General features: G+C 55.8%; 1 protein-coding gene across 2 annotated transcripts; it reads left to right on the top strand.

Moving 5' to 3' along the window:
- The first annotated feature begins 2,987 nt into the window (after positions 1-2,987).
- On the top strand, positions 2,988-21,536 carry GPR161 (G protein-coupled receptor 161). Of its 2 annotated transcripts, none has more exons than XM_031030544.2 (5): positions 2,988-3,376; positions 10,683-11,407; positions 16,953-17,057; positions 18,659-18,781; positions 20,635-21,536. In XM_031030544.2, the coding sequence occupies exons 1-5, from the start codon at positions 3,003-3,005 to the stop codon at positions 20,898-20,900; spliced, it is 1,593 nt and encodes a 530-aa protein (XP_030886404.1). In that variant the 5' UTR covers positions 2,988-3,002; the 3' UTR covers positions 20,901-21,536. The 2 variants fall into 2 exon arrangements, with proteins under 2 accessions (XP_030886404.1, XP_081680674.1); XM_081824548.1 differs by lacking the exon at positions 2,988-3,376 and adding an exon at positions 8,741-8,893.
- Positions 21,537-23,651: the final 2,115 nt, after the last annotated feature.

The following is a 23,651-nucleotide window of genomic DNA, read 5'->3' as shown; positions in this document are numbered from 1 at the left end:
CTGTAAAAAAATACTTAGAGAAATTTTACTTCCATCAATATCTTGATTTCTGGTTATCTTTCCTATTTTTCTTTTTGCATAAGTAAACATGTATTTGTGCATATTTATATGCAGATGAATATGCATACTTTATTTTCTCTCTCTCACGTTTTTCCAGGTTTTTTGGTTTTTTTACCACTAGTGCCTTAATGAACGGAATAACTTTGTGCATCTGTTATTTCATATTATGAACTTACATCTTCAGGCAATTACCTAGAAATAGAATTGCTGGGTCAAAGGGTACACGCACGTGGAGCTTTGTTAGATATTGCCAAACCCCCCGCCACAGGGCTCTTCCCTTTTGTGTTCACACGTGGAGTGTGAGTGAGTGCGGAGAATGCCCATTTCCCCTCAGCTTCACCAACAGAGAGTGATGCCACGCTTGAGTTTTTGTGGCATGAAGAGGAGGAAATGGTATCTCGTGTAGTTTTGTGGGCATTTCTCTTACTTTGCCTGACATTGGGCATCTTTTCATATGTTTAAGTACAATTGGTATATCTGGTTCTGTGAACTGTTTATGTCTTTTTGTGCCTGGTTTTATTGGGATCTAAACTGACACATAACATCATGTAAGTTTAAGGGGTACGACACAATGATTGGATGGATGTGTATACTGCGAAATGACCACAAGAAGTTTAGTTAACATCGAAGTCCTCAGATAGCTACATTTTTTTTTCTGTTTGTATCTTTTGCTCACTTTTCTGCTTTTTCACCTTTTCTATTTTTTTTTTTTTGGAATTACTTAATAAATTAGAATGATTAGTCCTTCCTCTGAGACATAAATTGTAAATATTTTCTCCCATTTTGTCATTTGTCTAATGACTCAAAGTCTGTTTTCTTTACCGCCATGTTATCACTTATGCAGTTAATAATATGCTCATGTAGGACCTTTATTTTGAGACACAATCAATAATTTACTTATAAGAGTTTTTTTTTAGATTTTTTTTTTATTTACTTGAGAGAAAGAGTGAGAGCGAGCAGGAGCAGAGAGAGGGAGAGGGAGAAGCAGACTCCCCTGCTGAGAAGGGGCTGATGTAGGGCTCGATCCCAGGACTCTGGGATCATGACCTGAGCCACAGCAGATGCTTAACCGACTGAGCCACCCAGGTGCCCCAATAGTTTACTTATAAGAATTAACAAAATTCAGAATTCAGAACTTACAAAATAAAGACAAAACCCAGAAATAACCTTACAAAGACTTAGACATAGAAGGCATACCTGTAAAGAATATTCATCGCACAGAAGCTGGAGTAACTAACATACTGCATAACTGAATAAAAATTCAGAATATTTCAGCAGCCTGGAAATACGGGCCAAAATGCACAAAATAAAATTTAGTAGAAATGTGTTGTATTTAGGCTTAAAAACATTAATGCCATAAGTTTTAGACTGGGGACTCCTGCCTTCACAGAAATTCATATTTGTATAAGCTTTGGGTTTTAGTTGACCACACAGTTAGAAAAGCCCAACAGGATGATATGGGTGCTGAAAGAAAATGTGTTCTTAGAGTGAATATTAGGAGGAGATTGTCCTGATGATGGAGAAAATTGCCCCCTTGTGCTCCACACTTACCAGCCCACATCTGGAATGGTACATTCAGTTTTGGGGACCACAAATCAAGAGGGTCATAGCTGTCTGCGAACAAGTCCAAACCAGGGAGTCTGAATTAGTGAAGAGTCTGGAAGTCATTTTAGGAACTCGGGAGATTAAATCTGGAGAAGGGAAAGCAAGTCACTTGTGAAGCATTTAAAGGCTCGAGTGGAGGAGGGATTAGGATTATTCGGTGTTGCTCAAGCCAGCGGGCCTCAGGCCCCCAGCAGACAGGCTCACTTGAAAGGGAAGCTTTCTACCCAGCACTCCGGACTGCTGGAAGGGAACGGGCTGCCTCTCAGCCCACCAGCTCCTTGTGGCCAAAGGTGTTTGGATAGCGGCGTCAGGTCAACTGGGGGGCGGCGGGGAAGGCTCTGCAGCTGTGTGTGGACAGTTTAGGCACCAGGGTTCCTGTCATCTGGCTCATGGGAGGAAAGCTTTCCTTCTTTCTGGTGTGTTCTGTTTGTTGGGAACAAGAGCAGGTGGGGGAAGTGTCTGTGGGATTTTTGGCTGCTAAAGTAGATGAAATGTTTGGAGAAACATGCCTCTAGAATTGAATGTTAAGATGTTAGCCTTCAGGTTTAGCCAGGATGCCGAGCCAGCGTCCTGAGAGCAGGGACTGCACCTTGCAGACAGTGGTGTCTGTGGGCCAAGACCTCGGACTGTGCCTGCTCGTGCCTATTTAGACTCGGTGCTCGGGTCCTTGCCCGCCTTCCCCATGGCTGACAAGAGCAGCGATGATGCCTCAGTATGAATTGTACTTGTTGCTCAGGGACCTCAGAAAGTTCCTATAAGCTCTCTGTTGAACTTTAATGGGCACGCGGATCAACTGGGGATGGGATGAAAATGCAGGTTCTGGTCCAGGAAGTCAGCCGTGTACTTGAACTTCTCCATCTCCGTGGCTCCAGTTGCTGCTGCCGCTGCTGGTCTGGGGACCTCCCTGAATTGCAGGGGCCCCAAAGCAGCCCAGCCCACCTGTCCCCTGCTTGTTTAAAATGCAGGTTCCTTGGCTGGACCTCTGATCTCTGGGACCAACATCTCTGGGGCGGGGCCCAAGAATCGGCTCTCCTTCAGTACATCAAAGGTTTCGGGGCATGTGAACAGACTGGGTTAGATTGGAGGAACACGTTGTTCAAGGAGACCCAGGGAGTCACACACAAAGTTGGTTGTAGAAAACAGGCCTCTGTGGTGGAGCTTGAGTGGGGAAGACTGGGTAAGGGTCTCAGGACTGATGGGAGAACTGGGGTCTCTTGCTGCTCTCGTGTCAAGTGCATATGATGGGATTTGACGAGTGTTCCCCTGCCCGCTGGTCCTACCTTCTTTTTCCAGTGGTCCGGCATGCTCTGCCCACCGCACGCTGAGGTGCCCTGACCATGAGCCTCAACTCCTCCCTCAGCCACAGGAAGGAGCTGAGCAACCTCACGGACCAGGAGGGTAGTGAAGGGGGCGCCGTCATCACCGACTTCATCACCATCATTATCATCACCATTTTTGTCTGCCTGGGCAACCTGGTCATCGTGGTCACCTTGTACAAGAAGTCTTACCTCCTCACCCTCAGCAACAAGTTCGTCTTCAGCCTCACGCTGTCCAACTTCCTGCTGTCCGTGCTGGTGCTGCCTTTCGTGGCGACCAGCTCCATTCGGAGGGAATGGATCTTTGGCGTGGTCTGGTGCAACTTCTCGGCCCTTCTGTACCTGCTGATCAGCTCGGCCAGCATGCTCACACTCGGGGTCATCGCTGTGGACCGGTAAGCTTGCCTCAGAGAACTGAAGAATTAAGGAGTGATTGTGTGCCCAGGGGGACCCGAGAGATCACCTGGTCCTGAGACTTCCACACCGTCTTAGTTCCTTGGGAGGACGTCGGGGGCTTCTGCTGGGGAGGACGAGAAAGCAGAGTTCTGCCTCTTCCTCCATGCCCTTCCTTCAACCAGAGCACCTCTGATTTTATTGCATTTGGGTTTATTTTTTAAAAGAGATTCCAATGCTTAAAAAAAAAAAATTCTCAAAACCTCTAATGCACACTTTATAGATGAGAAAAAGAAGCTGGGGAAGTGATGTGTCAGACACATTAGGTCCAGGGTTTCCCAAGGGGCCGCCTGCTGTCCAGCAGGTTGGTTGGGCCCCCACGCTCACCACGCTTACTAGGATTGGCCACTTCATTCACCAAGTTTTTGACTTCCAAGGGAGAGAGTAGGTTGAGCTTGAAGGATGGGGGAGGAGGCTAGTCCGGGTTCTTGTCACTGGGTGACACAGCCGCTGGGCTCCTTCGGGACCGTCCGTCGTCTAGCTGACGAGTGGTAGCGGATGGTTCCTCCAGAGCACAGGCCTCTCCCAGGCCCCAGGCCAGACCCTGTCGGCTCTCTGTGGCTGTGGGGAATGCAAAATGAAGGAAGCAGTCGGTCAGAACTAATCAGTTGGCCTCTCTAAATATCTTTTTTTCTCCAGTAATGCAAATGATACAGAGAATGTAAACAATAAAATAAGAAATCCATAATCCCACCAGTCAGAAGCAATCACTGTTTCGGTTTTAGTATATTTGCCTCTACTAAGTTTTGGTAGCGTACGGTACGTTTTTTAAATAGGCTTTCCGGCACGTGTGGTTTTTGTGACCTGCTTTTTTACTTAGCAAGTGATGATGAGCATTTTCTCCCACCTGCAAATGTCAAATGCCCTTGAAGAACCTGATTTTTATTTTATTTTTTTTTATTTTTTTTTTAAAGATTTTATTTATTTATTCATGACAGACAGAGAGAGAGAGAGAGAGGCAGAGGGAGAAGCAGGCTCCCGAGGAGCAGGGAGCCCGATGCAGGACTCGATCCCAGGACCCTGAGATCATGACCTGAGCCGAAGGCAGACGCTTAACCATCTGAGCCACCCAGGTGCCCGAAGAACCTGATTTTTAATGGTTCCATGGTATTCCATCCTGTGGATATATGAGAATTTATTTTTACAGTTCCTTCCTAGCTTACTGTTCTAGATAGCAGTTTTGAGGAACATGTATGTTGTGGAATTGTATTTTTGGTAAGAGTAAACACACTTTCAAGATTCTTCATGTATCAAAGGCAGGTTGTTTTTCAGAAGATGTACAGATTTTATTCCAGTAGCCATTTGTCAGCAATCCCATCAAGACTGATTATATAACATTAAAAAAAATAACTGGAACTTTGTCGGCAGTGGGAAGGCGTGGGATCTCACTGTTCTAATTTCTGTGTTTTTTAAAAATCGTGGATCTCTGAGTGTCCCTTCCTGGGTCCTGGGTCCTGTGGGGCACGGAGGGAGGGCACACGGCTAGAGCAGAGCGGGGGGATTTGTTTTTAAGTGCCTCTCAGGGGTCCTCTGATTGTGCCTGCGTGACAGGGCGGCTCAAGGGGGCTGTGTGTTCGCTTGAACGTTGGGTTCCCAGCAAGCTTGACAGATCTTCTCATCGTGCTGTCTGAGTGCACCATCCCAGAGATGGCTGACCTCTTCCAGCACCTTCTTTCCCACTGGGGTGCTTGTTGGCCGGCCACTCTGGGGAAGGCTCAGGGTGGCGGGATGCAGGCGCGGGCAGGACACAGACCTTGCCCACCAGGAGTTTACGGCTGGCAGGGGAGTGTGGGGGGGAACCCAAAGCAGAAGTAGCCACTGGCACGGCTCCAGTCCTGCGTTGGCTCCCGGGCAAAGGGGGCATTCGAACTAACTAGTCAGAACGGCGAGTAGGATGGTGCAGGCGTGTAAGCGGTGGGAAGGACCCTGCCGGCAGAAGGCACAGCCTCCAGTTGTTTCTGTGAGAATCAGTTACTGGGCACCTGACGCGGGCCTGGCACAGTGGTTGGTGCTGGGGAGACACAGCCCGGGGAGAGGAGCAGACGTGCCGAGGAGCTCAGTGTAGGGGAGAGGGATGGGTGACCGGACCACAGAACATGTTTGAGGGGCGGCCAGGCTGCAGAGCGGGGACAATGGACGCGGGGCTGGGCCGGGCGCGGAGCCGGGGAGGTGTGTGGGCCCATCGTGGCCGTGGCCAGGGCACGTGGCTGGAGACAGGGTGACACCCACAACACATGGCAGCACACTTGTCCCGCTCGAGCTCTGATCCCCACGCCACAGGCCCCACAGCCTGGCACCAGCGCCTCCTCATGACACAGCCACGAGTCGAGAAGGGACGTCTGCCTCCCGCTGGTGACGGGCAGTCAGGGCCTGGTTATCTCTGGTGACTCCCCTGCAAGCCCGAGGTGGGCCACTGTCGCGGCCAGATCCTTGTGATTACAGCGTAGGAACTGCCGCAAAGTGTGGTGTTTTCAGATGACTTCAGGGCAGACGCAGTTGATTTTTTTTATTATTGGTCATTCATGTGGCTTAAAGAAGCAGATTGACAGGACCAGTTAACTTGATCCTGTCCATTTAAATGACATACTTATACGCTCCTTCTGCCTGTTTAGTTTCAGTAAACTAATTTTACTCAATCTTGGTCATTTCAGAGGTTACATATTTGCCCTAGTCTGTTGGAAACCTAAAGACGCAACTGTGTGTGTGTGTCTGTGCGTAAGAGAGGGAGGGAGGAAGGGAGAGATGGGGAGGGGTCGGGAGGGAGAGAGAGAAGAGGAAAAAGCAATAAAACCTAAGAGAGGAGGAACAGAGAGAATGGGACTAGAAGAAAGAGATGGGCACATTTCTAAGAAAGTGCCAGAGGAGAAGACCTAGGGCACGGGTCATGACCTCACCTGAAAGGGTTGCTGGTAGTCACTTGCCAGGCGCCGCACTGTGCTGTTAATAAACATTCATCCCAGCTGATTCTTGCAACAGCTCGACTGGCCCCCATTCTGCAGACGAGCAGAACGAGGCTTTGTGAGCTCACCCAAGCCCACATGGCTGGTAGGTAACTCGTCCAGTTCTGAGGAGGTAAAGTCCGGACTCTTACTCACCTCCAGAGACTGCAAAGTGAGCCACCAGTCAGGTCCAGCAAGCGGTGAGTTGAACTCCGGGTTTCTCAGCCTGGCAGTGCTGACATCTTGGGCCGGATAACCCTTGCTGTGGGGGACCGGCCTGGGCGCTCCAGGACGTCCTCCCTGGTTGGGACCACCCAGAGTGTCTCCAGACACTGCCTCTTGTCCCCAGGGAGACCCCTCGTCCCCAGCTGAGAACCCCCGCTGAAGAAATCCATCAAACTAAGTTGGCAGATGAGCCAAAAGCGTTTATCTTATAGCCTCATGAAGAGAGAGCAAAACACAGAGTGTAAAAACAGAGCGGACCAGAGCGAAATTCGGTGGAAATGTCTGTGTTCTAAACTAGCCACATGGACCTAGGCCCAGGTGGTGACTGTCATTGGACCTGGGAAGGCTCGTACCCTAAGTCTGTGACGTGGTCACCTGTGGCTCAGCCTGGAAGCAGCTCGTGTTTCCACCTTGCCCTGGGACGGATGAAACCCCAGCTCTAAAAATAGTGTTTAATAAATGAAAGGAGCTGGAACTGTGGGATGGCCAGTGATGGTGACGGAAATCACTCGTGCTTTTAGGAGACTGCTCAGCATAAGCTAACGTGTTCTCCCCGAGGTAGCTGTCGTCGGCTCGGGCTCCGTTGGTGTCTGGAGTGGAGCGGTCGTCCTGCAGCCGGCGTCCTTGGTGGAGGGCTGGCTCTCCCAGGAGAGCTCAGCCTTAGAGCCCCGGCGTGCAGAACGACTTCCAGTTACACGCGACATCGTGAGAGCCTCTTTTGGACCGGGGCTCGTGCTTGGGCTCATGTGTAAAGATGAGTTGCTGGAGAAAAGACAGAGCTTCAGAAGCCAGTTAGAAGCCCAGAAGGCAAAGGAAGCCCTCTGTTTTGGCCTCTGTTGGCCTGCAGCGGGGCAGGGAGTTGCTTTTCTGTATTTTCCTTTGAACCTGCAACTAGGCCTAAATGAGGCTCAGTTGAAAGAAATGAAATCCCAAATCTACGAAATCCATTTTTTTTTTTTTTTTGTGGGCAGATGTGGGAATGTTCTCTATTTTCATAGAGCTATAGATTTGTGCATTTCATTGTATATGAATTTTACAGAAAATGAAAGCAAACCCTAAAACCAGCGTAGTGCTTGGAGAGTATGGATATAAATGGACAGCACTCTGGCCCATTGCGGGGGGCCCTTCTGACTCGGGGAGACTGACCCCTTGGGAGCTGGCCACCGACCCCAGCGTCCCGGTGGGACTCAGGACCGAGCTGGGAAGGATTGCTGTCATGTTCCACTGGAATTGCTCACAGCCAGAACCTTAGTCAGTGGGTGAAACAAGTACCATTGGTTAGAATAAAGAAGTCTTGCCATAAAATAATAATAATAACTGGGTGTTAAGAATAGCCAGAAGGGTATGTTGTGGAGGACAGCTTATTAATTGTAATTGTTTTTATGACTGCCAGAGTGGAGTTGGTCAGAGGAGTTGGGGGGCAGTTAACGCCCCCCAGGCCTGGCTTCCCAACCGGGACGCACTCTTGCTCCTGAGGTGTCTTGAGGTCAGAGGGCCTGCAGTCTTTTAAAGGGCAGAGAAAAGTAGCAATCTGGGGCACCTGCGTGGCTCAGTCAGGTGAGTGTCCGACTCTTGGTTTCGGCTCAGGTCATGATCTCAGGGGTTGTGGGAACACCCCCCCGCCCTCAAAAAAAATCAGGCTCCTCTCTCAGCAGGGAGTCTGCTTGAGATTCTCTCCCTCTGCCCCTCCCCCTGCTCACACATGCGCTCTCTCTCTCTCAAATAAGTAAGTCTCAAAACAGAAAGAAAGAGAGGAAGAAAGAAAGAAAAGGAGAAATCTCTGCCTTCTTTCTTTTTAAAAGTGAAGGAAACCTCCCAGGCGCCCCTCCATCTGACCTAGCGTGCGCCCTCTCATTTCATTTGCTGGGATGATGCCACACAGGTCAATGTCTCGTCCATCACCTGGCAAGAGGTAGGAGACCACCAGAATGGCCTGTGTCATCTCTCGGGACTCAGAAGGGCCCAGTGTCCCCTTTCGGTCATGGCGGTTGGGAGCAGCGTGAACAGTCCGGGCTCCCATTTTCAGGAAGGAAGGCGGAAAGGTTGGGGTCAGGCAGACACCAGGCTCTGTCCCCACTGCCGTGGGAAGAGCAGGTGCGCTCCGGGCCTTTCCCTCAGTCTCACCCGCTGAGTTCGTGGCGCAGACCTGTGGCACGTGCTATGGAACTGAAGCTCTGAGAGGTTCAATCAGCTACCGGAGGTCACACAGCGAGTGGACAGCAGAGCCACCGTCTGAAGCCAGGTGTTCCAGCTCCAAAGGCATGCTCCTTTCACTGGGCCACACGGACGTGCAAGGTGCGAGGCCAGGTATCAGCATAAGACTGTTTTACCCCAGGCCGGGGGCAGTGATAGCCGTAAGCCATGGCGGGATCCCTGCAGGATCCTCTTCAGAGCCCACGCCAGAAACGCTATCTTTCCACGCTCCATCTTGGCGGGAGCCCGCAGCCCCACATCAGCAGCCCCAGGCTGACCTCTGGTTAGGAAGGTGCTCCCCAAGGGTGCAGACGGGGGAGGCAGCCCCTCCGGGAGAGGTGTGGCAGGGGGCAGTTCAGGCTGTGGCCCTGTCCCTGAGCCGCTGGTGCCCAGAGGTGACTCAGGATGGTCCCAGTGGGGGAGGAGGCTTCACGGGAGATGTGTGACCCTCATAGCCACGGCCATTTTCTCACATCCTGTCTGTACCAGGCAGCATCCGCGTGGCCACCCCTGTCGTTTGCACACGCTGCCCTCAGGGGGAAACCCTATTATTCATGAAACAGCTTTTCCTTTGGATAAAACGTCTGGGTGGGGAGGGTGCTGGTTTCCTTCCAACCCCATGGTCTACATCCTCTCACCCATTCCAGTTCAAGGGTCAGGCCTGCAAGGCTTCGCATGCCCAGGCAGGCCCCCGGCCCCTGGCCTCCCATCTCCGGCTCCGCCTCCACTCTGCACCTGTCTGATGGCGCTCTGGGCAGCTTCCCCCTGGGGCACAGGCTCGCGTCTCCACACCCCCCAGGCTGCCTTCCACCTCACTTATTCCTGGGCCAGGGCCTCTGATCTTTGAAGACCTGGGTCTGTGGGCCATTTCCTGCAGGAAGCCCGCGCTGACCCCGCCGTCTGGGCCAGGGCCCCCCCAGGCCTCCCCACTCCACACAGGGCCAAGGGATTGGCAGCCGCCCCTGTCGTGTGGACTCCGGCTGGCATGTGCGTTGGGGACTGGCTGTATATCTTGTTTCTTCCCCTTGTCTTGGGCAGGCTGCGTCTTCCTGCTCTGCTGTGGTGTCCTCATCTGTGAAATGAGGGTGATGGTAATACTCACCACGTCAGGCAGTTGTTGTGAGGACGACATGTAGCTCTTCCTATTCCAGACTCTCGTACTCTTCTTACCGTCTGTCCGCCCCGCCTCTCCTCGCTGCCTTTCTGGTACACTGCACAGTGCTCTGCACAGCAGGCCTTCGGTGAATGTTCTCGAATGAATGAACCCCATAGTCCTTCGATATTTAGGGTTTTTTTTAAAGATTTTATTTATTTGTCAGAGAGAGAGAGAGCGAGACAGAGCACAAGCAGAGGGAGCGGCAGCTGGAGAGAGAAGCAGGCCCCCACTGAGCAGGGAGCCCGATGCAGGACTCGATCCCAGGACCCTGGGATCACGACCTGAGCCGAAGGCAGACGCTTAAGGACTGAGCCACCCAGGCGCCCACATTAGTCTGGTTTTTAATGACCCTCTGAAAACTGATCTAAGTGGGTTAATGCCGGCAACACAGACGTGATCTGGCTCAAGGCAGGATCCCTCAGAACTCCCCCAGCTCTGGATCTGATTGGGCTCTGGCACTGTGACTGGGAAACAGGACCGCCTGAGCTCTGGGTTCATCCTCGCATCCAGCTCTTGACAGAAGAAGGGTCCCACAAAGCTGTGTAACGTGGCCCCGTCTGTGACTTGTCGGGGACAAGTTGGGGGAAGGGGCTACTTATAGGAGCATTCGCCCCATGGCTGGGTTGGATGGAGAAGTTTAGCAAAACTCCCCACATCGGAGAGCACTGGGTGCCCGTTCGGGGATATTTTCCCTGTTTGACTGCTGTCTCTTGTCTCCCTTCATCCTTTCTCTAGCTACTATGCTGTCCTGTACCCCATGGTGTACCCCATGAAGATCACGGGGAACCGAGCTGTGATGGCCCTTGTCTACATCTGGCTCCATTCCCTCATCGGCTGCCTGCCCCCTCTGTTGGGTTGGTCGTCGGTGGAGTTTGACGAGTTCAAGTGGATGTGTGTGGCAGCGTGGCACCGGGAGCCTGGCTACACGGCCTTCTGGCAGATCTGGTGTGCCCTGTTCCCCTTTCTGGTCATGCTGGTGTGCTATGGCTTCATCTTCCGTGTGGCCAGGGTCAAGGCGCGCAAGGTGCACTGCGGCGCGGTGGTCCTCGTGGAGGAGGACGCCCAGAGGGGTGGGAGGAAGAACTCCAGCACCTCTACCTCCTCCTCCGGCAGCAGGAGGAACGCCTTTCAGGGCGTGGTCTATTCGGCCAACCAGTGCAAAGCCCTCATCACCATCCTGGTGGTCCTCGGGGCCTTCATGGTCACCTGGGGCCCCTACATGCTTGTCATCACCTCCGAGGCCCTCTGGGGGAAGAACTATGTCTCCCCGACCCTGGAGACCTGGGCCACGTGGCTGTCCTTCACCAGCGCCATCTGCCACCCCCTGATCTATGGGCTCTGGAACAAGACGGTTCGCAAGGAGCTGCTGGGCCTGTGCTTTGGGGATCGGTACCACCGGGAGCCGTTCGTGCCGCGGCAGAGGGCTTCCAGGCTCTTCAGCATTTCCAACAGGATCACAGGTAACTTGGGAACCTGCTGGGAAAGGAGTGCCCACCTCAGCCAGGAGTAGCCTGTGGTCCTCTAGGGCGCTCTGCCGTGTTGATGGCTGAGCTCTCAGAGGCTCCAAGCCCAGGTGTCCCATCGGGGAAGGAACATCCCAGAGTGTCCCCTGTCTTTCCCAAGCCCCTTGTGCAAGCTCAGCAGTTCAAGGCAGGGGACGCCAGAGTTCAGAAATCCGTTTTCTGCTAGCCTAGCCACGGCCCGCTGGCCTTCTTTCTACCGACAGCAGAACCCAGGCGTTGGACTGGGCTACCCTCCGCTCCTGGCCGTCCTGTCCTGTCCGTGTTCTGTAAAGCACATCCCACTTGCAGGCACTGCCGCCCGGCCTCAGCTGCCCATCCCCGAACACGCTCCTCCGTGGGCCGTTCTTGCTGGTCAGCGGCTTCCTCGTATTGTCACCAGTAATTCACGTTGTGCCCAGCCCCCCCCCCCCCAGATGTCACCGTCTCCTGTGTATAAAGCTGCTCCTCCATCTGGTAACGATTAGGGAGCTGACAAGTTTCTGGAGACAATCCTTTCACCTTTGGTGAGACCCAGAGGAATTACTCTAGGCTGAGATAGATTTTTTTTTTTAACCCTTTTTTATTTTGAAATAATTCTAGACTTGGAGAAGAGCTGGGAAGTGGGTACAGAGAATTGCATCTACCCTGCTTCTCCTGGTGTTAACATCTGGCCAAACCACAACAGTTACCGAAACTAAGACATTAATATTAACTATGTGTTTGATTCGGATTTCACCCATTGTCCCACCTAGGATCCAGTTCACAATCATGTCATGGCCCTCTTTGTCTTGTTCAAGCTTTGACAAGTCCTCATTCTTCCCTTGGCCCCCATGACAGTAACGCTCTGGGGAGCCCTGGTCAGGGATTTCGTAGAAGGCCCCTCCGGGTGCATTTAGCTGATGTGTTCTCAGGATTAGAATGAGGTCGTATGTTTTGGGCAGGGATGCTGTGAGGGTGCTGTGCTCTGTAGTGGTCACGTCAGGGGCATATGTCTTATTACTAGTTCATGTTACCTTTTTTTTTTTTTTTAAAGATTTTATTTATTTATTCATGAGAGACAGAGAGAGAGAGAAAGAGGCAGAGGGAGAAGCAGGCTCCCAAGGAGCAGAGAGCCCGATGCGGGACTCGATCCCAGAACCCTGGGATCATGACCTGAGCCGATGGCAGACGCTTAACCATCTGAGCCACCCAGGCGCCCACTCGTTCATGTTACCTTGATGCTTAATGTCTTAGCTCAGGCTCCTGTCACAGAATATCATAGACGAGGGGCTTACACCACAGACACAGAGTCGTCACAGTTCCAGCAGCTGGAAGTCTGAGATCAGGTGCCACACGGTTGGGTTCTGGTGAGAGCGCTCTTCCGAGCTGTCTTCTTGCGTGGGCTCACATGATGGGGATGCGGGGAGACAGGACAGAACAAGGTCTGTTCTTCTGAGGACCCCACCCTCATGACCTCATCTACTCCTGATTGCCTCCTAAAGGCCCTGTTTCCAGATGCCATCACACTGGGGCTTAGGGCATATGAATTCTGGGGGGACACTTTCAGTCCATACAGTTCAGGGGTATCTGTCAGGTTTCTCCCCTGTAAAGTCACTGTGGTTTCCATTGCAATTAATACACACAATGGGGGAGATCTTTGAGGCTGTGCAAATATCCTCTTTCTCCTTCAGCCTTCACCCAGTATTTTTAGCATGCATTGGTGGATCTTGCCTCTAGCCGTTAGTACCGTGTTATTCTAGTGGGGACATAGCTGGATTTTTTGGGTCATGTTTGAGGGAGATTATCACCTGGAAGTGCTATTGGAAGAGAGATTTTGAAGACATTTAGATCAACTGGAAAAAGCTAGTTCAGATTACAGTTGAGAGAGGTCTTCCAACTTCCCTCTCAAGAGGGTGGAAAGATAGCTCATAATTATCGTGAATACTCCGTGGTGGTGGTGATAGAGTTTTTCTGTGAGGCAATAACAAACCAACATCACTGATTTATTTCATGGGCTGATGGAATGTTTCTTCTTGAGAGAGGAAGGAAGTCAGGGACTTTCCGCTTTTTTTTTTTTTTTTTAAGTAGCCTCCATGCCCAACGTGGGACTTGAATTCACGACCCTGAGATCAAGGGAGGGACTTTTTATTTTGACCAGAGGAAAAAAAGAATGTCTACATACCCCGGATTTTAACCACTGAAGTGCCCATGCCCTGCCTGCCCCTGGCCAATTCCTGTGTCCAAGTACGCCTTGTGAGCCAGGACTGCATCCAGGGTCTGGTTTCGTTTCTCTGATTAACTTATTCCCATTTTGTAAATCACTTGTCTTCTAGGCAAAAAATATGACCTGCTTTATATTCCATGGAAGCCGGAATGGGGAAAGAAAAAGAACGAGAAAGAGAATGGAGGAGGAGAGGGTAGCTAGCACAAAAAGAAGCGTCTGTTTTTGGCCGAGGTTTTCCATGCAGATCACCTGTGACGGTGCTGGCGGAGGTCTTGCGGCCAGGAGAAGGGGCGGGAAACGGCAGCTGCGGTTTGGTTGGCGAGTCCAAGGCGGCCGGTGGCCGGCGCCCCGCCCCTCCGCGCCCCGCCCCGCGCCTCCGCGTCCCGCCCACACCGGGAACGCCCGCGGCCTTCTGGGCCTCGGTCCGTCTGGCTGAGCCCCGCCGCCGGGCGGACCCTCCTTGGACGCCCCGTGTGGGCCTGGCTTGGATCCGCCCAGACTCCAGAACCAAAATCAGCTTCTGGGCCTTCTCCCTCAGTGCCCGAGCCCCGGTGGTCGCACAGGGAAAGAAATAAGGGGAGATCCCTTCTAAAAGGAGCCACAAAGGACTGCAAGCTGTCTGGGTTTTGTTCCTTTCCACTTGGGTGGCCACCTGGGAAGTTTTAACCAAGGAATCCTCAGCGTGCTGTGAGCAGAGGCAGAGAGGAATTCCAGAAATATCTGGAGCTTCCCCGCTGACTCAGGGAGGCCAGGAGTTTGAGAAACACGTCGTCATGTTTATTTCATACACAGATTTCCACCATAATCAGTGGGTTTGTTAGCTCCAAGCTGAAGAAGTGCAAAGGCAAAGGTTTTCCCTAAGGTTTTTAAGTTTTTATCTGTCACTGAGCCACCAAAGTGCCTGCTGCCTGGGAGGCTCCCTGAGGAATGGAGATCTGGGTCAGCTCTGGAGCTGACATTGACTTCTAGTGCTGGAAGGTGAGCTGAATGCTCACACGTGGTCTGGCGAGGCCAGACCACAAATCCAGAGCTGACAGGTGGCTTCGGGTGATCAGGAGCCTTCAGGAGATAGGGCAAGCTGCCCTTCCAAGCAACTCGTCCACCGGGTGACTCAGACCTCCATCCCAGGCAGGGCAGAAAGCCCAGGGCCCACCCCACCCCAGCCTGGGAGGGTGGCCTGGGCACCGTGGGAAGGCAGCCTCTACAAATGCCTGCCACCTGGTGCCCGAAGCTCCTGGAACTAGGTTAGAGCCTTTCTAGCAGTCCTCTGGAGAGAAGGATGCGGACACACACAGGAGAGATGCCTTGTTGCAGGGCCCCTTGGGGAGGTCAGGGTTGGAGGGAGGGAAGGCCACCCTGGGACCTTTGAGTTTCCCCACCTGCTTTTACACGTTCCATTCCTGGTGCCACCTAGAGGGCTTCCGGTGACTTCGGAGTGCCCGATTCAGCTCAGAACTGCAGGGCACTAGTGACTCTGAGTCACCCCAGGCTTGATCAGATCCCCGGGGTCTGTCACCTTTGTGCCTTTTTTATTTTAATTTTGTAACAGGGCTTGGATTGGGCCCAACCCGGTAGATGTTATTGTTTCGTGTGAAAAATCCCAGGGTAACTGCGCCCACTGTGGAGTGGTAAATGCCGGGTAAACACAGGATGGGGCAGGGCCGCCGGGCGGCCGGTCCAGACCTTCCAGCCCAGCCACAGCGGTCTGGCTCAGACGACTCGTCCCGCTGCTGGAGACCAGGCCATGTTCTGGCTCTCACCGCAGCCTCAGAGACATGTCCCGAACCCACCGCGGCCTCGGCCACCCCGGTCGGCAGTGCCTGGCCCCCTGCGGGCCCCTCCCCGGGCCGGGCTTCCTGCCGAGCCGTGGTCACGGGCTGAGGCCAAGGCCCAGGATGGGGATGAGCGCGTGCGGGGTCTTCTCTGGCCCCAGTCCACTCCACCGGCGCGCTCCGCACGAGCGCAGTTCCCCAAGCTCACGGACGGGTGATTCGGAGAGAAGCCTGCCCTTCTTGTCTCCTCCTGGGCTCCGGGGAAGGAAGGGAAGCGTGCTGTCCATCACCTCGTACCCTCGGAAGGCCCGTCCGGTCTGTAGGCAAACCGCGGGGGAGGGTGGGTGCTCATTCAGTCCAGGCCAGGGGGGTTTGACTTCGTGTGCCGCGGCTTTAACTGCCAAGAGCTCCTTCCCGTGACCTCTGTGGTCTCCATGGAGTCGTTATTCTCTCAACTTTCTCAGGGGACTCAAGTAAAATTTTTTTTTTTTTTAATTCTTAAGCTTCCTCCATTGTCTCCTCTGAGATCCATTTTTTTCTCTTTTCTTTCTTTCTTTTGTATTCCTTCATCTCTTTCAAGCTAATGCCTCTCCCTGAGCGTCTAGTGACCTTGGCCTTCCTCCATGTTGGTGGCGAGGACCTGGGAGCGGGCGGGGGCCCTGCGTGGGGGCGCACGAGGCCCATTGACTGAGGCGCTTTGGCCGCTCGACCGCCCCTGAAAGGGTTCTCACTCTCCTGGCCAGGTTGCGGGAACTGAGGGGCGGGGGTCCCGCTGTTCACTCTGTGGCCTGTCACTGCCCCCGCGGTTTAGCCGGTGTCGCCTCAGCCGTGGCAGGGGTCTCTGAGGCCGGCCCCGGGTTATCCCCTCCTGCCAACAAGGGGCCCGAGCTCCTGAGCCTCGGCTGGGCAGAGTGGTGGACGGGACCCGCCACTGCCTACGGAGACTTTCTGTCCAGCCCCACCTGCTGCAGAGGCTCCTGGGCCTTCAGGTCCTGGGCTTTGGGGGGCACTGCGTGAGAACCGGCCTCCGCCCAGGCCTCCCCAGCCACCGGCCTCCGCTCCCTGGGTCAGGCCCCCTGTCCTCACCTTCCGGCTTGTAGGCATTCTCTCCCACTTTGCGGTTTGCGCCTCTTGAAAATTCCTTCCCGGTATTCAAGTGGGATCTCAGGAGGTCACGGTGCACCCACATCCCATGTTTAACTGGAAGGCCATCTCCCAAGACCACACGCCGCACGTTTTCCCTGCCACCTGCCTTCTGGCGTGTGGTGGTGGTGTGAGAGTTTCGTCTTCGGGGGCCCGGGGAATCCTGTCACAGGGCAGACACCCCCCCCGGGATAGGAACAAGAGGCAGAGAGGGGAAAGGGCAGCTGGGGACTCCCGATTCTGCCATGGGTTGAGAGCCCGGTGTGCCAGAGACAGAGGACAGGGGAGGCGGCGGTGAGGCCGGTGGGGACGACCGAAGAGGGAGGGTCCGTGGCCGTCTCGGCGGGACCTGGGCTGTGCTGACGGTGCCGACTTTACCTTTCAGACCTGGGCCTGTCCCCCCACCTCACTGCCCTCATGGCAGGCGGACAGCCCCTGGGGAACAGCAGCAGCACGGGGGACACTGGGTTCAGCTGCTCCCAGGACTCAGGTAAGTGTCCCACCTGCCGTGTGGCCCGGTGCCAGGCTAGCAGCCGGCGGGCGGGCCCCGAGCATGGGCCTCTCGCCGTGGCCTTCAGTTTGCCAGCATTTCGGGGCCTTGGTTTCCCCCTGTAGAGCATGGGGACTTGGGTGCCGCTCTCCCCCACACAGGGCTGTTGTCAGATCCCAGTGAAGTGAAACCCTTGGAAAAGTAGCCGTGCTGGTGACCGTGAGCTGTTGCTGCTGGTGTCAGACTGGCGGCCGCGACCGGCTCGGCGTCCAGCTGCCCGGCTCTCTGTGTCTGATGGGCCTTTTCCGAGCTGTGTTCTCTTGGGTAACATGCTCAATCTCTTTCTAAGCCTGGGAGCATCCCCGTTTGTGAACTGGGGCGGTCCTCCCTCTATCAGGGGCAGTTCCACCGAGATCACACCCTCTTGTCACCATCCTGGCAAGCCCTGGGCCTGCCCTTGAGAAACTTGGTCTCCCTGAAGAAACACATCTCCAGCGCAGATGCTCCCCGTACCCCCCCGCCCAGGCGCTGCCCCCCAGGGGATCCTGCAGGCCGGAGCGCCTCCTTCCGGCCACTGCTTGCTGCCCTGGCGAGAGGCAGGTGGGCGGGGGCCTCCGCTCTGCATCCGGGGGCGAGTCTGTGCCCACGAGCTGGGCTGACGGCAGCGGGGAGCCTGTGAAAACTCATCTCTGCCCTGACCTGTTTGTCCCGGCCTCAGCCAGTGTCGTGGAACTCTGGGGTAGGTCGCGGGCTGACACCAAGACCCGGCCTTCTGTCGTGGGCAGTTTTCCCTGGAGGCAGGACGTTCCCTGAGAATGTTCTGTCACCTGTCAGCTGGTGGGTTGAACCGCTGGTCCACCGGCCCCTCTCGCCCCGAGTCCCTCGTGTGAGGCCGTGGTGTCCTCTCAGCCGGTCCTGAAACAGCAGGAGGACCCCGGGGCTGCCCCGTCTTCCTCGTTTCCGGAGCACTAAGGCCTTGAAGGGTTGCAAGCTGGAGACCAGGATGGAACAAGGCTGGTCCCAACATTCGCCCCAGTGTCCGGCCAGGGTCCCGTCTCAGCCCGGAGCCCCCCACCCCTGCTCCGCCCAGCTCTCTCTAATAGGACCCCCTGCCTCTCTGCCTTTGTTTCCCCACTCTTTTGGGGGGTATATTTTTCAATTCTTTTTTGATCCCCAAAGGACTCTCTATTTTCAAGTTTTAAATGTTTATTTAGCACAACATATTTTAACAATGATGGAAATTCAGACCGTAAGAAGAATCCTCAGAACGCAGAGCTCCTTGTCATAGGGCCCTGCCGCCCCCTCCCCTCCGTCCCAGGCCTGGCTCAATGCCCTGAGTCACTATAGTTGTGGCACATAACCTGCTGTCTGGGGAACACAGCTGTGTTTCCTGTGTCTGAAGCAGCCCCGGGGCTCCGGCTGCAGCTACCCCGAAATGAGGTGATGCACCCAGTGTTTCTTGGACAAATGCTGCAGGCGGGGAGTTGCACCTGTTGGCGGGATTGAACACATGGGAGAGAGGGTGCAGGGGGGTGGAGAGAGGTGGAGAAGGAGGACCTTGCTTCGCCAGTTCTGTGTGCACAACCCACGCTTGGTTTTAGGAACAGACGTGATGCTGCTTGAGGACTACACATCTGATGACAACCCTCCCTCCCACTGTACTTGCCCCCCCCCCAAGAGAAGGAGCTCCGTGACCTTTGAGGATCAAGTGGAGCAAATCAAAGGTGGGTGTGTGCTGATGCTTCAGGGCCGCCTGGGGGGACAGGCATGGACCTGGGCAAATTCCCTGGCTCAGCCCTGCTCCCATCCCCAGCATCCCAGGCCTCCCCGCCTTGCCCTCCCCGCCCTGCTTGCTTCCAGCCCCGCCCGTCACACTTGGCCTCAGGCCTCCCACTGCTGGAGTGGGAAGGTGGGAAGGGAGGGGCTGTTGAACTCTAGGTGGACACATACACACACACACACACACACAGATCCTGATTCCCATCTCTTTCCTCGGGAAGCTGCCGGATTGGGTAAAAGTCTGAGCCCTCCGTAGTTTCTCTCCTTTCTGGGTCAGGCGTGGGCAGAGATCTGAACTTGCCCGCTCTGAGCCCCGCTTCCTCACGTGGGAAATGGAAGCAGTGGCCCCCCAAGTGTTCCTAGATCAGCAGAGGCTGCCGCTGCGACCATCCCCCCGTGACCATCCGTTGGCCCTGGAGTCGATGAGGGCCCGAGAGTTCCGTGAACAGAATGAGCTCTGTGGCGCCCGTGCTTTTCTCCCACCTGTCCTGATTCCAGCCCCAGCCCCCAGTCGCCTCTGAATGGGAAACCAGACCCTCCGTTCCAGAGGCAGCTTGGTGCTAGGGTTGGAATCAGGACAGGTGGGAGACAAGTGTTAGGGTCTGGTTTCCCATCCAGACACGCTGATCAGAAGAGGGATGGGGGACTGTGCAGAGTGCCCACGGAAGGAAGGTCCTCTCTGCTCCGAATCCCAGCATGTGAGGACAGCCACCAGCACGACGGGTGTGGACATGGTGTCAGGGACTCAGGGATGCTGACTGTGACAGGAAGGGAGAGCCCTGTCAGAGCCTTGGGTTGGCGGTGAATCCCAGGTTTTCTCCCAGCCAAATTGTGGGGCAGTCACAGTGGTCAGAGAGACAAAGTAGACTCCAGGACAGAGTCTGGCCTGCAGCCTTGTGGGCTTTATCATATTTTACCCCCGGGAATAAAAAATGAGTGACTCCTTCCCTGATCCGCCCAGCCCACCTAGGCCAGTCTGGCTGCATCAGGCCTGCTTAGTGGGGATGGCAGTTGGGAGGGCCGCCTGTCTGCAGCCAGAGAGGAGCACAGGGGAGAGGGGCCGGGGGAGGCCACGTGTCCCTCCCCTCTTCCTTCATCACGTGTGTGAAGCACGCCGGGGCTGGCTGCAGATTCCCCGAAATGGATGACACAGGGACTGTTCATCACGTGGGGCGGAAGTTGCCCCCTCTCCAGAAAATGTGAGGGGTAGGGGATGAACTGCCCCCCCCAAAATGGCAGGGGACAGATGGGCAGCCAGGGCAGTAATAGTAAGGCACTGGGTGTGAGGTTGAAGATTCGCTGTCTCTGTTGGTGTGAGTTGTCAGGGCTCCTAATCTTGGGTGGGGCGCAGACCTTGATGTTACTTCCAACCTTGAGGTTCTGGCTGGCGTGAGCCAGTGTGGCCAGGAGATAGGCATTATATGGTTCTAGGGAGCTGAAGTACCAGAGAATTCTTTCAAAGGTGTGGAATTTTGAATATCATTCCTAGGAAGTATTTATCAAGCCTCTCTTGTGGGCCAGACCTAGAGGTCTCAGAAAGAATTGCTTAATGATCACAGTTTCCTGACCCTAGGAAGAGGTGCCCCGTGACCTTCTCTCTGTAGGTGAGGAAGCAGGTCAGTTCCACGCCTCCCCAGGTAGGACCTGGGACGTCAGGGATTCGAGCCTAGGGAACGTGGCCACAGAACCCACGCCCTCGGTTTGCGCCGCCCCCTCCCCGGGCCGTGAAGTATCCGCGGGCACATTCCCCGTAGTCGCGGCTCGCAGTTCTCGGCTAACCTTTCTGCTTCCCCGTCAGATGCTGCCAGGAACCCTGTTCTTCATGTGAAAGCCGAAGTGCACGAGTCCTTGGACAGTTATGCGGCCAGCTTGGCCAAAGTCATAGAGGCCGAAGCCAAGATCAAGCTGTTCGGGGAGGAGGCGTTGCCCGGGGTCCTGGCCGCAGCACGGACGGTCCCAGGGGCCGGCTTCGGGGGCCGCCGAGGCAGCAGGACTCCTGCGGGTCAGAGGCTGCAGCTGCAGAGCATCGAGGAGGGAGACATTTTAGCTGCAGAACCGCGATGAGGGCCTCAGGGCGGACTGGCCCACAGAGGGGCGCCCCGGGGAGGGATATCTGGGGTGCAGCCCCCCGGAAAAACGCTGACCACGGGGTCTTGTGAGAGCGCCCGCCGGCTCCGGGTGGGCCCTGGCGATGGGACCAGAGACGTCGGAGGCTCCAGGGCAAGCAGACGGAGGTGTGGCCATGACTTTTTGGGAGGGGGTAATGGAAGGGAGACTAGGGACCGTGGCTTGGAAGGAAACGGCCGCGTGGGTTACTTCCTCTACTCCAGGACGTCCAAGGGCAGCCGGGCACTGTCCCAGAGGTCTCGGGAGGTAAGCCCTTCGCGGTGCTCCTGGAAGAACGGCACTTCTTCCTGCCAGAGCAGGACCGTCCCCTGCGCGTCCGCGTGGTTGGTGCAGGCCACCCTGAATGCTCCCCGGAGGAGAACCTGGGAGCAGAGCTTCTCGCAGGGGCTTCCACGCCTCCATCCTGGTGGGGACCTTGCAGTCATCGGGGGCCGCCTGCTGGTGCTAGTGGGGGCGGCGCGGCCCCGGGGCTGCTGTCACTGGGGATGGGGCCGCCCTGCCCCCCTCCCTATTGACTGATGCTTTGGTATTTAAAAAGAAGGGAGCAACCACTATACAAGATACGAGGAAGGAGCAGGTGCCAGATGTTTCATTTCGAGAACTAAAAAAATAATGCATTTGGTTAGGGCCCCCGCCCCCCATCTTCCCAAGCGGGAGCGGGGCTGTGGTGCCCAGCTGGGCGGGGAAACGGAGCTGCTGTTCTCCCGGGAGGGCGTCCCCTTCGCGCAGGGAGGCCTGGCGCCAGCTTGCTTGTGGTGTCCACCGCCCAGAGCAGCCGGCTTGCGGGCCCCGGGCAGCGTGCCACAGGACGGCGGAGGAAGGCGCTCCGCCGACGCTCTTGGCCCAGCTCCTCCTCTTGGACCCTTTGGGACTTCGTGTCACTTCTCGAGCCATCCGGAAAGTGGGGTAAGGGGGTGGGAAGATCATGTACCGCTGTGGTCTTTGATGTCCTCGGCATCTATAGTGGCGGGGGGGAACCCTCGGGCCAACGCGGGCACAGCTTTGATGGCGTCTGACGGCCGAGCGCAGACCTGCGGGCGACGTGTATGGGCTCGCCCGGACCGGGTGGAGCGGGCGGGGTGGGGGGGGGCTCCCCGAAGGCCGACCCCCCGGACGCAGAAGCGGAGCGCCGGGAGTGTGAGCTGTCCGGTTAGGGCTTGCCCGGCCCCCCTTTGAGGTGGGACAGCAGCAGCGCAGGGGCGACGTGGGAAGCCGCGGGTCGCCCTCGCCGCCCTCCCCGCCTTCCGAACTCGAGGGCGTCGGTAGAGGGCAGGCCCCCAGGAGATGCAGCTACTCCAGACGGCACGTTCCCTCTGTGGTGGTGCCTTTGGCGCCTCGCCAGCTCCTGGTGACATGTCGTCCTTTTGCCGTCTGGCGGGAAGCCCTTTCCCGCGGCGTGGGGCTTGCTGCCTTCGCGGCGCCCGCGCCCATCAGCAGTGCTCCCGGTCGCCTGGGCGCCCCGCGGGGGTCTAGGTTCGGGGTGTGGGGGGTGGTGGCGGCTTTTCCGAAGGAGCGGAGGGCAGCTGCACCCGTGGGCTCTGCTCCCGCTCCCGGGGGGCATTCCTAAACCTGAGGGCATTTTTTTTAAAGATCTTATTTATTTGAGAGAGAAAAAGAGGGAGAGCGAGTGTGAGCAGGGGGAGGGGCAGAGGGAGAAGCAGGCTACCCGCTGAGCGGGGAGCCCGACTCGGGGCTCGATCCCAGGTCCCCGGGATCATGACCTGAGCCGAAGGCAGACGCTTAACCTACTGGGCCACGCAGACGCCCCTCCGAGGGCATTTCATGTGCTCTGCGGGTATGTATTTCTCCGTACACTTGTCCGGTAAAGGGACCATATCCTGACCGACTAAGATGCCCGGAGATGGCCTTTGCCTCTAGGCTGCAACAGCCGGGCGGCTTGCCCCTTAGGCCTTCTCGAGAGCAGCACATTGGCTTGCAAGCGGGGGTGGAGGGGGGCTTCCCCAGGACTGCACAGGCCGGGCTGGAGGGAGTCTTGAGACCCCGAGTCCCCACTGGCAGATCCCAGACCAGCTGGGGTCAGCTAGGGTTTCGTCCGAGCCTGTCTAGAGCTAGCGCACTTCACAGAGTCCCCGCCTTCCCTGTTTTCTGCGGACACTGCCGGACGCGGCGCATGCGCTCCGAGCAAAGCACCGGGCTGGGCGCGGGGCAGAAGCTCTAAAGCGTTCCGCTCGTTCCGCTCGTTATCACGCAGGGAGAGGCCTGGCGGAGCGAGATGCCGAGAAATGGCAAAGTCAGGTCCTCTTACTCTTCAGCGGAGGGAGGCATTTCCAGGTAGGGGACTTAGGGACGGAGGGGACCGTCTGAGCCAAGCCGCGGAGGATTTCGGGCAGCTAGAACCACAGTTTGCCTATTCAGGAATTCCAGTCTGCCTTGATGCAGCCTTAGAGTTAGAGCGAGCAAGAGCGAGTGAGGAAAGGAGGAGCACGGGAGGGAGGCGGTGAGGAGAGGAAGAGGCGGAAATCCGCACACTTTCTCAAGTTCCCCTGCCTTCCGTGTAGAAGGTCAAAACCCCAACTGCCCCCACCAAACCCGGCGTGCCAGCTTTATCCTGGGCAGCCTGAGGCCTTCCTAGGGGACACTGGGCCACACGGTCGCTTAAGAATCTCAGTCCTGCGGGTCCCGGTTTTGACAGGCCCACGTTGAGGGCTGTTGCCCATCTTTGCCTCT

The sequence above is a fragment of the Leptonychotes weddellii genome, chromosome 6 (genome assembly GCF_054177405.1).
Source record: "Leptonychotes weddellii isolate Sample4059 chromosome 6, ASM5417740v2, whole genome shotgun sequence".
Taxonomy (NCBI): Eukaryota; Metazoa; Chordata; class Mammalia; order Carnivora; family Phocidae; genus Leptonychotes; species Leptonychotes weddellii.
The sequence above is the reverse complement of the archived record's forward strand: the minus strand, read 5'-3'. Positions and strand labels throughout refer to the sequence as shown.